Source organism: Sinohyriopsis cumingii, unplaced genomic scaffold (assembly GCF_028554795.1).
Source record: "Sinohyriopsis cumingii isolate HCF-2022 unplaced genomic scaffold, ASM2855479v2 utg000624l, whole genome shotgun sequence".
Classification (NCBI taxonomy): Eukaryota; Metazoa; Mollusca; class Bivalvia; order Unionida; family Unionidae; genus Sinohyriopsis; species Sinohyriopsis cumingii.
In genome coordinates this window covers 1397501-1413983 of record NW_028315919.1, presented here as the reverse complement: position 1 = coordinate 1413983, position 16483 = coordinate 1397501, and the positions used below count along the sequence as shown (strand labels likewise).

Below are 16483 nucleotides of genomic sequence, written 5' to 3'. Positions count from 1 at the left end.
AACTGGGATCTAGCCAGAACTGTGTCCATCTGAGTCACCAAAACCGCTAAAATATAAAGACACCGAGATCCAGCGTATACTTCATCGAGTATGTAGTACAACTCAAAATAAAGAAGTACATGTATCTGCCAGGGCTTGCACATATCCACCGCACTCCGGTAAATGACACGGTTGATATATTTGGAATTTTAACGTAGATTTAATAATTGTTCAGTCATATTGCTACAATGTCTGCAGTATGGCAATTTATAGTGATGTCTAGCACTGAGGCAACATGCCGCAGACATGTAGCATGATGTCCCACCCAGTCACATTATCCTGACACCAGGCCGACCAGTCCTAACACTAACTTTTTAATGCTGAGAGCCAAACAAGGCAGCTGCTAGTACCCTTTTTATAAGTCTTTGGTATGACTCGGCCGGGGGTTTGAACCCGCGACCTCCCTCATCTGAATCGGACGCTCTGACCACCGGAGCGGTCGTATATAACAGAAACATTATAATGGCGACAAGGATGATCAAGCAACACATATTCTCATAAAATAATATTCTAAAATGTGTATGCCCTAATATCTGAACATTCTGAAAAGGAAATATTCTAAAACGAAGATGTTCATACTTTCCAATCATGATTCTACCAGCTCATACTCCTTTAGAGATGACTACAACATCCACACCGTTACCGCCATTCAGTGTTTACGAAATTGCAACATAAACCAGATGGGGAAATGGAAAAAACATATTTAAGAGTCGCAATTGCTCTAGACTAAACAAAAATAAAAAATGAATCAAGAGTTATTAAACCCTAAAGTATAAAGATGAAAAATATAAATCAGTCAAGTAAACATGTAGAGCTTCATTTAACATCAACAAATAAGAGAACAGTAGTAACACACAGATTCTAAGAAAAACATCCAGACATCAAGCGAAATTGCTTATTATATAAGATAGCAAAGAAAAATGAATTAACAGACTTGAACAATGAAAATAAATCACTGATAATCTAAGATTGTGTACCACTGCATATAAGCCTTGAACCTCAAAAAGATGAAACGAATCTTGCAGAAACAGCTTCAATTTGCACATTCACGGGAAAGAGAAACGTGATGACTTACCTCCTCGTCAGATTCTTCTGCCGACATCCGCACAAGGTTGATAAATTCTTCACCTTTGATGTGGCGAACATATGCACATTGTGGAAACCACCGTGCGTGCTCTATCCATGCATCATCACCAGGATCCCAGTTCTTTAAACCACCATCACAAACAAAGCACCGAACTGTGTCCTGGAATCCTGCCGACGGGAGAGCAAAATCGAATAAATGTTAATATTTTTTCAGGTAAAAAAATACACCTGATAAATAAAGCGCATTATCAAAGACAACGACTGATATCTATCAAACTATGGACACAAAACACCGACTAAGCCTTTAGTCTTAAATTCTGATGTGGTTGTATACATGTTATATAGAGAAAACGATAAAAGGAACAAACAGAAAAATGGCCATAAAGTTTCAGTACTTAAATGTTTTAATGAAGACTATGTAAATGCAAAATGGATGTATATACAATACCAAATTTATACTTCACTTAAGTGACCACTTTGCTGCCATAATTACTGTTAACACAAGGGCCAAATAGCAACATAAATGGCACTGAAAGTATTAGCTCGCCAAGCTACTGATATCATGGTCTACACCTCATATTATTTCAAGTTCAATCCGTCATTTAGACCCAAAAACAGAATCCCACAATGGACTGACACTCTACAGGTCAAAAACAATTGTATGAATCCAAGAGAAGACCCATTTCTTCCTATAACTTCTTGGTGTGGAAGCCATCTGGCAGCCATACGGGATGTTAAATCGGCACCATTTGCATACAGAACCAACAAGACAGCATATAAAGTCTGTTGGTGAAAATCCAATATCCATGTGACCATGCGTTCAAGAGATGTAGCGAAAACAAGATATTTAGGATATCTGCTGTGACCGTCATATTGAAACAATCCTGACTTCCTGTCAGCTTGTATTCTTATAAAGTGCATTTGCACATCCCATTAATGTTGGAAATAATTTATAATCTCCATTTATTGTTTACATTCCCTTCATGTTAGAAAGTCGTACCTCTGTTTCCAATGCAAATAACAGTAACTGTAGTAACAAGTTTTTTTTATATATGGCACTTGCACAAAGGAAAAGCAATTTGATACAATATGTAAATCATATAACAATGACTTGTTTAAATATTTATCATCTGGGTAAAGATTTTTGAAGCCCAGTTTGTACACGACAGGATTGTAAACTGCTATCACTTACCTTCTATTTTGAGAGAGAAATAGGCAATTGTATCCATTTTTCTCCAGGATTAAGGTAAGACTCGTGTAAGTTCATAATTTGTCATCACCAGTGACATGAAACTGTTCATCATCAATGTTGAATCTTTGTATAATTTATTGTGAAATAATTGCTATTTTTGTCGTTTAAAATCGGGCGCCATTTTTACTACTGTGTGTATTGGGCGCTCGGATTCCCACTAGGAGGCGCTCAGGTTAATCTTTCCGAATTCTTCCACATTTAGTCGTATTCGTGAAAACTTTGTCATGAATTTCCCGAGTGTGTTCCCAAAACCTATAAATAGGGGGTGAGATCCGCCGTTTTGGCAGTTGTAGTTTTACTGGACTCCAGTAAAAGTCTCAAGACCAAGCAAAAAGTCTCTCATCATAAGTTCAAGCCTTAATAGCAAGGTAGACTAGTTACTACCGACACATTAAATTTAGCACTCATAATGACTACTATAATGTTTCTCTGAAATTGTTTCAACGTTTATTTCCTCGTTATATCAGATAAAAACTCCCATAAAGGGATTTAGCTGACGACACTGTGATTGTGTCGTCATCAACACAGCCGTCTGCTACCCACTGGAAATTTAGTATTCCGATTGGCATTATCGAATTTCCTATTCAATTTCATGTATCATTTTGAAATCACAAATTTCCATCCATTTTGTAGTGGTTGTGTCATTTAGATATCGAAATAATAAACCCGACAAAACGACACACTTTGTTGCAACAAAACGACACACATTGTCGCATTCAACTCAAGCGACACACTATTGACATCCGGTCCAGACTGTGTCGCTCAAAACGACACACTGCGTCTCAGGTGGCGCTCACCAGATAATATGTACTTTTGAGAGAGTGACGTATGTAAGGTGATGTAGTTCGCATTTAAAACATGCACAGTGGAGAGAATGTTTGCATACCTCTATGCTACATTAATGTAATGTGGATGATATTTCTTTTGGATATTGTACTTTTGGAAATTTTACGTGATTTAAGCACACTGCTAACTAAAATGACTGCTCCCTTGTGTTAAAAAATCAGTCTGAATTAATCTAAAGTACACTATACATAGCAGCTATTAAAATAGGGAAAATGAATTTTGCCAGACTAGACAATACCAGCTTCTGAAAGTGCAATGAATGAATTACCAAATATATAAAATGTAAAAAAAGTTATCGGCTCTTTTTTATACAATTTACCTCTGAAGTTCAGGAAGTGAAAATGACCAAGTACAGCTAGTACTTTTTTGAAAGGTGCACATTTGAAGCAAGGCCAAGCTGTATACTCTATAACCCATAGTACACCCATCAATCATGCACCAAAATAAAGGGAATTAAAGGTTCTTTGCATTATACCTAAGATACACAAGGTCTTTTTTAAATAGCCAGTATAACCAGTGAGGAAAGCCGGGGAAATTTTTTTTCTTTAAAATCCTAATACGAAACTGTATAGCGCCACCTCAGCCAACAAACGCGACACACTTAACATCCGGTTCCAGACTGTGCTTATAACATATTTACCATTCGGCTCTAAAACACAAATCCGGGTCTGGTTCCGAACCTTCCAAAGGATCCTGTCCCAATCACACAATGCAAGTATTACAGTAGCTACGTACTGATCTGGACAAAGGCAAAAGGTCCTGGTGGAATACCTAACATACTGCTGAAACTTTATGCAAATATCCTTTTCATATACTTCATCTATCATAAGTTGGCAAGTGACATCTGACTGAACACCTTGCAGTCATCACAGTTAACAACAACGATAATAGAACAAAACTGATTCATCTAACTGTAAACCTGTCTCTTAACATATATTTATTATACATGTAGGACACGCCATCTTCAGTCAGATAATGAAACAGGCAGATTAATGTGATGTTCAATATGGATTTCTGGAGAAAACCCTATTTCAAGATTTTCAAGATGGCTGCGTTTTCGATATAATGGAATCAAATCGGCACCATTTTCACTTAGGAGCAAGTAGATCTGACGTCTTTTAGTAAATACCCCAAACTTTATATGCCCATCCATTTAAGCCGAATTGCAATCAAAAGACGTTTAGGCTGGACGAAGATACAGTGGATGTCTGAGCAGCAGCATTTTTATCTAGGACAGACGAAATGTCGGCTCAGTGTGTGTTTGTGTAAAGAAAATGTGTAATCCATTGATGAATCTAAACTAATTCAGCAGGTTCTGAATTAAGTACTTAACTAGTCTAACGAATAAAGCTGTAAACATTTTAGAAAACTTCTACCAGGAACCTGCCGATCCTAAAGATCGGTTATCCAGGTACCTGATGAAAGAAAAATTGTATTAAAGTGTAGAAACACGAAGTTAAGTCCGCATTTTTTAAAAGTTCACAGTATCCTATAAATTTTACCACCTAATGGCATCTGGTACATGTTCAAGAATTTATCCTCATTGTCTGTTCCCGCACCCTCCAGACTTTCAAGGCGGTCATAGAAACCAACTGGAATACGAGTTTAACGAAAATATCCTGGAAACCTACTTGAGAATTACTTTTTGCCATAAAATGTTATGGAATTTGGTATTAAAGGCCAAACTAAAGATTTTTCATAGAGAAAAATACCTTATTTTTCCACTGCAACTTTGCAGTCAACAATTTTTCAGCGATCGTCATATTACGTCAGTAACCATGGTCGTGTCTGGTAACTAAGATTTTTGCACACGTGCCTTCAGCTGCAGTATTGTATCTTTAATCAATGTATCAGACTTTAAAACTGATGCCTGAGGCGCCCATTTCATATCTTGGAAATCTCGCATTGACTATATACCTATCATATCCGGTAAATTCATATTACTAATCCATCATACCCTAGACCAATGCAATAAGGATGTCCAAAACGAGACATAATTAAAGCTGACTCGGTAACACCTGGAAGACCAGCCGTCTATTTGGGACAATCGTCTTCGAAACTAGATATTCAAAATCTAAACAAAAGTCCAACGAACAGTCGCTCTAGTTTGGAAAATACCATGTACATGTAAGTGTCTCCTAAATGTTGGAGAAACTACAGTTTTACCAACATTAAGGCCTCAACCTATACATACATATATATATATATATATATATATATATATATATATATATATATATATATATATATATATATATATATATATATATATATTCTTCGCCTTTCATGAATTTAAGACAGCGTTAAAATTATTCGTATCACATGGACATGATGCCAAAGGTTTAAAACAAATGGAAGTAAAACAACTCCTTTGTAAGCTAAACTTTATTGATACCAAATAGGAACGCATCTAATCAGCGTCTGACACAAGTGTAAATTATATTTTAACAGTAAAGCAATGCTTCTGAATTCTAATGTTTGCATTTCAGCACATTTGACTTCGAAATATTCTGAACTGCCCTGTGAAGTGTTTCGCTTCAACTATCTATTTTATTAGTGTTGAGAATGGTAGATGAAGTTGCTAGAACATTGTTGAAATATTTGGAGATCAAACCAAGTAGATTTCATACACACCTGTGTAAAAGAATCCAGCCTCTGCTACTTGGGCTGGCGTTTGTGCAGTGTCTGAGGGCCATCGTGCAAATGTGTCCAGGCGGACGGTGAGATCAGCATACTCCGGAGATCGGACTCGTCCGAGAACGCGAACTAAGTCATCATTTTCGTTTCGTTGCTGAGGGATAGCATGGCGTCTGGCAGGTTCTGAATGAAAGGAACAAAAACTTAGTTCCTGTGTTTATTCTACAACTACTAGTAAAATTATATGTGTCAAAGAACACTGTATATGCCTGAAAAGTGATACTATAGTATTCGCATGCTCACCCATTCGTTTGTACACCCAATAGATTTTAAAAACAAACGGCACCAAGGATATAAAAAAAATTATTAATTTATAATTGCTAACCCGAGTGTTGCCCAGGGGAGGGCAAACAGTCAAACGGGAGTTTATTTAGTAACATGGTCACCATATCTGCATGAATCAGTGTCTGTTTTCAAGTAACATATGTGATGTAATTCACTGTCTACGATAATCTCAATAATGCCAAAAACGTTGTCGTTACATCTCTTTCAACACATGTACACGAGAGTTCCTCCGTTTTATTTGTTTAATTTGCTTTAGAAATATTAAAACTAGACATTGCAAACACTGGATGTATACGACAGTTTTGACTCGAATTGACTCTTCTCGAAACCAGAAAAGAACAATAAGTAGTCTGTCTGTCTGCTCATTTGGTTCGAAATGTGTTGTTACAGTAATTTTTCAAAGGTATCACACAAGCTAGAGCTGCAAACAAAGTAGATCATATACACTGATAATGAAGTTAACAGTTAAATTTACATCAGTGATTCATATCAAAAGTTATTGTCAGCCATAATACTTGCCAGTAAAAGTCGTCTCCCTATTTTGTTGATGGTACGGCTGTTGCTGGCCGGAGGTACTGCCCCCTATCTGTCCCAGAGGGAATGTTCTGTTTTGCTCTACTACAGCTGGTGGGGGCAACCTTAAGTCAGTGTCGAAATTTATTCCACTAAAATGAAACTGTCCAGTACGATTGTAACTACTTCCGTCGATACAAATTTCACTTCTGGAATCGTTCTGTGAGACATCCGAAGTTAACATACTTCTATATGTGCCGTCGTGGCTAATGGCTTGGTCTGAGTTCGACGAATCTTCATATTCTTCAAAGTCCATTGTAACAGGGTTGTTCCCAGAATTAGAGTTTGTAGAATCATTTGAATGCGGTTCATCCACAGGAGAACAAGATTGTATATCACTTCTAACATTGTTTTCGTTTATATTTGCAGACCTAGGAGAGGATATTTCTGTACTACCATTCGCATGATGACACTCGGGAACAAGAGGTAAGCCGGGGGTAGGCTTGAAAGGAAGCAAACAATTCTGCATGCCTTCCAATTTGTGAGGAACACCAGAAACAGCAAGAAAGTCGAAGGGTTCGATGTCCAAATGCTCAACATAACAACAATAACTATAATGTCGACTGTCGTCAGGTTTACGAGTTACGTCTATGTCACTGTATCTAGGTTTAAAACAATTTTGACTGTTTTCGGATTTGCGAGGTGGGCATGTTTTCTTTTTCCTGCAGGGTTTTCTATAGACAGTAGTAACATCTATTATATAAGGACTGTCATCTAGTTTGTATGATGAGCATGTTTTGTTCTTTCCATTGGTTGACTCCGCGTTGCACACTGATTTATCGCTAATATATTTTTCTGTACCAGATAAATGTTTACAGCGTTGCATTTGATTATGAAGTTTTGCAGCAAAGAGCTGACATTTTTCAAGGTCATTTTTGTTTCTCTTTTCAGTTTTGAACGATAAACTGTCCTTATCGAAGCGCATAAATGCGGTTAGGTATGTATTTTCACTTATCCTTTTGTGTAGCAATTTTACCAACTTGTACAATTTATCTTGATGGCAAACAAAAGTATTTGCGTCCAAACTTAAGAAGACTTTGAACTGTGTTCGCTGTTTAACAAAATAATCACTAGAAACTGCATGAAATATACCCTTTATAGAATATGCTAAACTTTCTAATAAATGTAATAATACATAAACTTTAGTTTCGTTCTTCCATTTTAAAAGCAGAAAATTTCCATGGACTGTCTCGTTAAGCCTTGTAATTAAGTCAGTACTTTCCCCGCTTTCATCTTCAATATGTACGACTGTAGCCATTTGTTTTGTTTTGTTTTCTTCTGTATAATTACAAGACATTTCCTTGGTCGAGATAGAGCCTAAAATTGGAAAACAATATATAACTGTTGACTTTGGCAATAAATTATAATCAATTATTTTTTTTTTATTGATGTGTATATGTAGCCAGGTGAATAGATATATAAACAGATCAAGTACCTAGGTTCGTAGATTAGTAGGGACAGATAAGTAAAAAATTTGAATATACACACAGATAAAATATTTACGTTGCTACATTTATACAGATAGATTATACATCTAGCAGTGACATCTTGTAATGCTAAAATACTGAAATGTTGACGTCTATTGAAAGAATTTTGTTTAAAGAGCTGTAAGAGTGGCCTCCCCCGATCGAATTATTTGGCTTTGGTACAAAGGATAATTTTGATGAACAAATTTGATGCTGCATCCACCTGCCTAATACAATAATTCATTAAAAACAGCTCACCAGTAAGTTCAGAATGGTCCATATTTATCGATAGCAATAATTAATCAAAACATAAGAATATTATTTATTTCTCGTGACAAGTTAACGGAAGCTCATAGCAAAGGAAGTTTATGCATCCCAGCCCCAAATTCATAAATGCATATTTAGGGTCCAAAGGTAATTTTTGACACAAAGTAATGCTCACAGTACAAATGCGTTTCCTTTCCCTAAGAGATAATTTTGAAAAACACCATGTACTAAACAGCTTGATGCAATTCAAACTAGTTGCGATTCAGGCCGTTTTTTTTTGTGGTATATTATACATGCCTTGAATCCACCGTGTCTATTAAATGATTTTGATATTTGTCCATTAATAGTTATACATGATTTGATGTCACAATAAAAATGTTTCATCCATTCTATCATCTATTCATGAAATGTAAAAAAAAAACTACTTTATCTATGAACAACAATGCAACAGATTTGAATGCATCTTCGAAATCAATTAAAAGAATGTCATGCTTTCTGATATAAAACATCAAAACACGCAAACAAATAATATTCTCCATTACAAAAATCTCTTTGATCTTCATATATAATTGTAGGGAGTACAGTTGTGATCCTATTTTCTCTACAAGCCGAAGCAATTTTACACAATACATTTAAATATGAAAAAAAGTGTTCAGTTTGAGAGATATTGTAAAATCTGTCACTTGGTATGCCCTTCAAGCTTACAAATGAACACCTCTTTCTGTGTGGGAGATAATTCCCTAAGTTCACATCCAAAATGTATTGCTTTCACCAAACAGTACATAATATCTTCCAAACACATAAAATTCTACTGTGAGACCTGTGGATTCTACGGGGTTTATTTCATTTCTTTTTGTTTATTTTGCAATTTTTGGCTACTATTAGCTGCTTCCGTGTATGATATAGGATTATTCATTGTATCTTTTTGAATATTATTTAATTTCGAAATATCAAAATAATTAAGTAAAAACAAAAGCTCAACAGGTCAAATTGCACAATATAAAGAAGAAGAAAAAAAGAAAGAAAAAAAGAAAAACAACAAAGCGATAAAAATCATAGCGTCAATTTAGCATCAGAACTTGAGGAGTTGAATTGGAGTCTGAGAAAGGCGACAGTCACAAGCCAACTACATTTCTAAGCTTAACATTCTTAACAAAAATTAAAGACAATTTCAAATAGTTACAATAATAAAAAAGAAACTATAGATCAAATATGTTCGAAGAGTAATAAATCTATGGAAGAAGCAAACTTGAGATAGCTATCAAAGATGATATCAACATAGGCCAACGATACGGAAGATTTGAAGATGATGCAGAATCGGAAATGGTAAATATATGTCATGGACGAAAAACTAGATGTTTTGAAAAGTAGTCTGTTGAAGGGATTACCGATAGTCATAATGGAAGACATCAGAAGGCAAATCACTGATTAAAGAAGCTATCTAGTATTAAAGGTGCACGGTTTTAAACGTTTTGAAAAACTCGAGAATGGTGAACAACGCATAATCAGAAACCGACAATTTGTCGAAACTTTAGGACCGAATTGACTAAGCTGTCAACTTTGAAGATCATTTTATTTGACTTGTTGGCTTGTATGCTTGATGGAATTTTTTTCCTAGTAAAATATGGATAGTCGATATATCGTTTACTGCTTTATTGTTACCATTTTATCGGAGGGGGAGGGACTGCTCTATTTTATTACAAGTAATAACAATGAAAGTGGCATAACTTCATTTTATACTTTCCAATGCCACGTAAAACTTTTGTATAAATATTTGTTTAGTGAAATACCCAAAGGAAATCACACCAAACTGTTGAAGGCCATCTGAAAAACTACAACGTTAAAAAACAGAAGCAGGCTTTGATTTAACATTGTTCTGTAGTAAAAGCTAAATACGCAAAATTCTAAACTCGTTGCCATCGTAAGTGTGGTTCATCACGCAGAGTTTATGTAGAGCGTACCAAAATCTGAAATTCTAGCACCCGATATTATGGAGGGTGACTACCGCCATAATTCTACGAATATATTTTCTGTTCTTCCTTGATGCATTATTGTAAATGGCTGCTTGCAAGTGCTGCTTTTATAATTATATCCATGTATATTGTATTATTCATTGATGCAAATTGTACATCGCAGTTTGCAAGTACTACTTTCCTTCTGCATTTCTGTAAATGGCTGCTTGCAAGTGCTACATTCATAATTCTAGTCAAGACTTTTCTATTCTTCATTTTTGCGAGCTGTAAATGGCTGCTTGCAAGTGCTTAGATCTACTTTTCTTCTGATACAATATAATTGTAATTGTATACATGTCTCCCGGGAACCCACGACCTCCCGCTTCCGAGGCGGACGCTCTAACCACTAGACCACCGGAGCGGTCACAAGTGAAGAGGAAAAAAGGAATATTACAGTCTGACTCTACATCCCCGTTTGTTTGTACTCCCCTAACGATTTCAAAAACGAGGAGGTTTAATGTGATAAAAAGTGCACAGAACTAAGTCAATTGAATCATTGATTTATAATTTCTAACCTGACTGAGACCAGAATGGCATTAATGCTGGCATCCCTTGCACCATTTCAAGCTTAACGGACTTTCCATACTAACACGGCGCCATATTGCGTACACTATAGGCTTGTTTACTTCCTTCAGAGTACGTAATGATGTAGTTCATCCTGTTCGACAAATGCTGAATAATTGCGTAAATTACATAACGTTGAGAGTTTGGAATTATATCCCTCTGCAAACATGAACATAGAAATTAAACCGCTTGTTAAATCCACATGAAAAGCGTAATTGTCATTTTCATTTGCTTGATTCGACATTGTAAATATCGGAAGCAGACGACTTATATGTATGTACACCTGTAGTCGTGATACACCCCTTTGCTGAAAATAGACTTGTCCAGAATGGAAATGGATCTGAGCATGTCCGTTTATTGCACTGAAAACTTCCGTTAAGCGTGAAACGCGCATAAGATGACGGCGTTAATGCCACTGTACTCAGAGTCAGGTTAGAAACTATAAATCAATAAATGAATTGACTAAGTTCCTTGCACTTTTTATCACATTAAAGATTTTCATTATTTAAATCGGTAGGGGGGTACAAACAAACGGGTTTGTATTATCAGGCTATAGTTAATGAAATATTACAAACGAGTTCTCTGCAGTACTTTCTTCGTTGTTCTATGAACATTTTCTCTAGAGTTCTATGTTAAAGCTACGTTAAAAATCAAAATCACATCACATCTAGAGCTCTATGTATTGTATCTTTTTCCTTTTGTGTTGATACAATATCTTGTTCCATTTTAAATAGTAAAATGCAAGAATACTAAATTAATAAATGATTTGATAAAATTTTGTGGAATAAGCTCGAAAGGACATGCAATACAACGGATGAAGTGGCGAATAATATATTTTTTTATTGCTTTCTTTTCTCAAATTGATCTTTTTTGTTGGTTTTTTTCCACGGACGATAAAATGCAAATGTTTGATGGTTTAAACTCAACCACTCTGCTTATACATACATACATACATACATACATACATACATATATATATATATATATATATATATATATATATATATATATATATATATATATATATAGAGAGAGAGAGAGAGAGAGAGAGAGAGAGAGAGAGAGAGAGAGAGAGAGATTAACGTGAATAAAAATAAACCTTGTAACAACTCTTATTAGTATGTTGGGATATAGAGCGGTAGAACGCTTACTTTTGCAATGGTAATGCCGATCTCTGCAAATAACCTTACGTATTTGGACGTGAACAATGTCAGCTGGACAAGATGATTTCAGCATATTAGGTCCAGAAAAGAAGTAACCTTTCCTGAGTGTTGTATAAAAATAGAGATTTGGACCATTACTTTCCAGTTGTCAGTTTTCTTTACCTGTTTTCATGCCCGAGTATAGTTATACAAATATTGGTGTTACTTTGAAGATCTACCTTGACATTGCCTTTTGTATACACGATGACATATTCAGATAGATAATATACAAATGCACATACATAATATAGAGAAGACTAATTTGCTGAAATGTGTTGTTTATTATTATGTTGCCTCTGCTGTATGGTATGATTTGCCTCTGACAATCTATAATGTATAGTGTGAATTCCCTCTATCCATACTGTATGGTGTGATTTGCCTCCGACTATACAGCATATTGTGATTTGCCTCTGACTGTCTATAATGTATAGTGTGATTTGCCTCTGAATGTCTATACTGTATAGTGTGATTTGCCTCTGACTGTCTATACTGTATAGTGTGAATTGCCTCTGAATGTCTATACTGTATAGTGTGATTTGCCTCTGACTGCCCAGACTGTATAGTGTGATTTGCCTCCGACTGCCCAGACTGTATAGTGTGATTTGCCTCTGTATCTACTGCACAGTGTGATTTACTTCTGATTGTCTATGCCCTGTAGTGTGATTTGCCTCTGGCTATACAGTATGGTGTAATTAACCTCTGTATTGTGTGATTTCCCTCTATCCATACTGTATGGTATGATTTGCCTCTGACAATCTATAATGTATAGTGTGAATTCCCTCTATCCATACTGTATGGTGTGATTTGCCTCTGACAATCTATAATGTATAGTGTGAATTCCCTCTATCCATACTGTATGGTATGATTTGCCTCTGACAATCTATAATGTATAGTGTGAATTCCCTCTATCCATACTGTATGGTGTGATTTGCCTCTGACTATACAGCATATTGTGATTTGCCTCTGACTGTCTATACTGTATAGTGTGATTTGCCTCTGAATGTCTATACTGTATAGTGTGATTTGCCTCTGACTGTCTATACTGTATAGTGTGAATTGCCTCTGAATGTCTATACTGTATAGTGTGATTTGCCTCTGACTGCCCAGACTGTATAGTGTGATTTGCCTCCGACTGCCCAGACTGTATAGTGTGATTTGCCTCTGTATCTACTGCACAGTGTGATTTACTTCTGATTGTCTATGCCCTGTAGTGTGATTTGCCTCTGGCTATACAGTATGGTGTAATTAACCTCTGTATTGTGTGATTTCCCTCTATCCATATTGTATGGTATGATTTGCCTCTGACAATCTATAATGTATAGTGTGAATTCCCTCTATCCATACTGTATGGTGTGATTTGCCTCTGACAATCTATAATGTATAGTGTGAATTCCCTCTATCCATACTGTATGGTATGATTTGCCTCTGACAATCTATAATGTATAGTGTGAATTCCCTCTATCCATACTGTATGGTGTGATTTGCCTCTGACTATACAGCATATTGTGATTTGCCTCTGACTGTCTATACTGTATAGTGTGATTTGCCTCTGACTGCCCAGACTGTATAGTGTGATTTGCCTCCGACTGCCCAGACTGTATAGTGTGATTTGCCTCTGTATCTACTAGTGTGATTTGCCTCTGTATCTACTGCACAGTGTGATTTACTTCTGATTGTCTATGCCCTGTAGTGTGATTTGCCTCTGGCTATACAGTATGGTGTAATTAACCTCTGTATTGTGTGATTTCCCTTTGACTGTACTGTAGTATGATTTGCCTCTGTCAATACTGCATAGTGTGATTTGCTTCTATCTAATATGTATAGTGTGACTTACCTCTGTCTAGACTGTATAGTGTGATTTGCCTTGACTGTCGATACGGTATGGTGTGATCTGCTGCTGATTATACCGTAGTGATTTGCTTCTGCCTATACAACATAGCGTGATTTTTCTCTGTCTATACTGTATAATGTGACTTGCCTCTGTACTGTATGGTGCGATTTGCCTCGGTCTATACTGCATAGTGTGATTTGCTTCTGACTGATTATAATGTAGGGGTACATTTGCCTCTGTCTATACTGTATAGTGTGATTAACTGTCTATACTGCATATTGTGATTAGCCACTGACTGTCTATACTGTACAGTGTGATTTGCCTCTGTGTCTCCTGTATGGTGTGATTTGCTTCTGACTGTCTATACTGTATAGTGTGATTTGCTTCCGACTGTCTCTGAATATCTCCACTGTAGTGTGCTTTACCTGTCTCTTTACTGTGTACTGTGCTTTGCCTCTGATTGTCTATACTGTAAGGTCTGATTTGCCTCTGACTGACCATACTGTCGAGTGAGATTTGCGTCTATACTGCATAGTGTGATTTCCTTCTGACTCTGCCTACTGAATAGTGTTATTTGCCTCTGACTGTCTAAACTGCATGGCGTGACTTGCCTCTGTCCATACTGTATGGTGTGATTTGCCTCTAACTGTTTGTGCAGCATAGTCTGATTTCTCTCTGTGTTTAATGTATAGTGCGATTTGCCTATTACTGTCTATACTGCATAGTGTGATTTGCCTCTGACTGTCTATACTGTATAGTGTTATTTGCATCTGACTGTCCATACATTACTGTATAGTGTTATTTGCCTCTGACTGTCTATACTCTATAGTGTTATTTGCCTCTGACTGTCTATACTGTATAGTGTTACTTGCCTCTGACTGTCATTACTGCAAAGTGCGCAGTATTTGCCTCTGATTGTCTATACTGTATAGTGAGGCTTGCCTCTGGCTGTCTATACTGTATAGTGCGATTTTCCTCTGACTGTCGATGTTGTATAGTGTGATTTGCCTCCGACTGTCTATACTGTAAAGTGTGATTGCCTCTGTCTATACTGTATGGTGTGATTTGCATTTGTCTATACTATATCCTGTGATTGGCCTCTAATTGTCTCTACTGTATAGCATGATTTGCCTCTGTCTATACAACATGGTAAGAGTTGCCTCTGTCTTTACTGTATCGTGTGATTTGCCTGTCTATACTCAGGTGTGATTTGCCACTGTCTATACTTCCTAGTGCGATTTGCCTCTATCTATACTGTTTAGTGTTACCTGCCTGTGTCTATACTGTATGGTTCGATTTGCCTCTGAATGTCTATGCGATATAGTGTGATGTGTCTCTGTCTATAATGTATGGTGTGATTTGCCTCTTTCAGATACTGCATAGTGTGATTTGCCTCTGTCTGTACTGTAAGGTGTGTGCCTCTGATTGTCTATACTGCATTTTCCATTAGTATGTCTTATTTTTCGGATAGTAGATACGTGCAATTTCGTCTTATGTTTAATTTTTCACTTACACACGTTTTGTTCATCGTAGTTCGTTTTTTCCATGTTTGTATGTTTGGGACTGAACAGTTTCATGCTCGGTTATACACCACAGTATATGCTGCGATGCTGCCAGCACAAAACTGATTTTCTATCTATTTATTAATTTCTTAAAGCCCAGTGCACCAATGACTTGAATCGATTTTGTAAGGAGGAATTTGACTTTGATGTTTTGTCTGTTCGTTTGTCTGTTCTTTTTTGACTTTCAGTTTTTCTTCATTGTGAAAGCTTACATTATTTTCCATATGGCTATCACACCAGAAGACTGGATATTCATCGACTTACTTTTCTCACACCAAACAATATTTTATAGTTTTACGGGGTACATACTATTACAATAGAAACCTAAACAAAATTTATTTCGTTATGTATGAGACAGTATATTTTTCCATAATTAATTGCCAGAGATATGAGGATCTCAAATGACAGAAGGATGTCTTACATTTTTTAAAGGAAAGAAAGAATTATTAAACTTATTTTCTACAATATATGCATTTCACTGAAAGGTGTGAAAATAGTAAATGTACAGCATGGGGAGATCAATGTTTCTTCAGTATATATTCTGCTAGCTCTAGAGGTATGAGCTATATTGTTAAACATTGATATCCAATTTACCTTGCACGAAGTGAAGAATGAAAATATATACATTGTTATATCTATTGATAATTATGGATTCACACTTATAAATATGTATGGGCCAAATACAGACAGGGCAGAATTTTATATTGTAATTAGAAGAGACTTTAATTTAGTCCAGGATCCTGCCTTAGTCGCCTTTATTTACACTAATTTGAATAATCCAAGGGCATGAGAAGTTCGTGT

The 16483-nt window shown here is 36.2% G+C and overlaps 1 protein-coding gene across 2 annotated transcripts in view; it reads right to left on the bottom strand.

Moving 5' to 3' along the window:
• Nucleotides 1–16483, bottom strand: part of LOC149773589 (uncharacterized) — a 32747-nt gene that overhangs the window by 12861 nt on the left and 3403 nt on the right. The window contains exons 1-4 of one of the 2 annotated variants that reach the window (XM_089946344.1): nt 11039–11461; nt 6725–8095; nt 5858–6043; nt 1115–1293 (exon numbers count right to left, since the gene is read on the bottom strand). In XM_089946344.1, the coding sequence (XP_089802470.1) occupies nt 1115–1293; nt 5858–6043; nt 6725–8095; nt 11039–11084 (1782 nt within the window). In that variant the 5' untranslated portion in view covers nt 11085–11461. Of the gene's footprint in view, nt 1–1114; nt 1294–5857; nt 6044–6724; nt 8096–11038; nt 11462–16483 lie in introns of those variants that run through there. The other variant, XM_089946345.1, reaches the window with a different exon arrangement.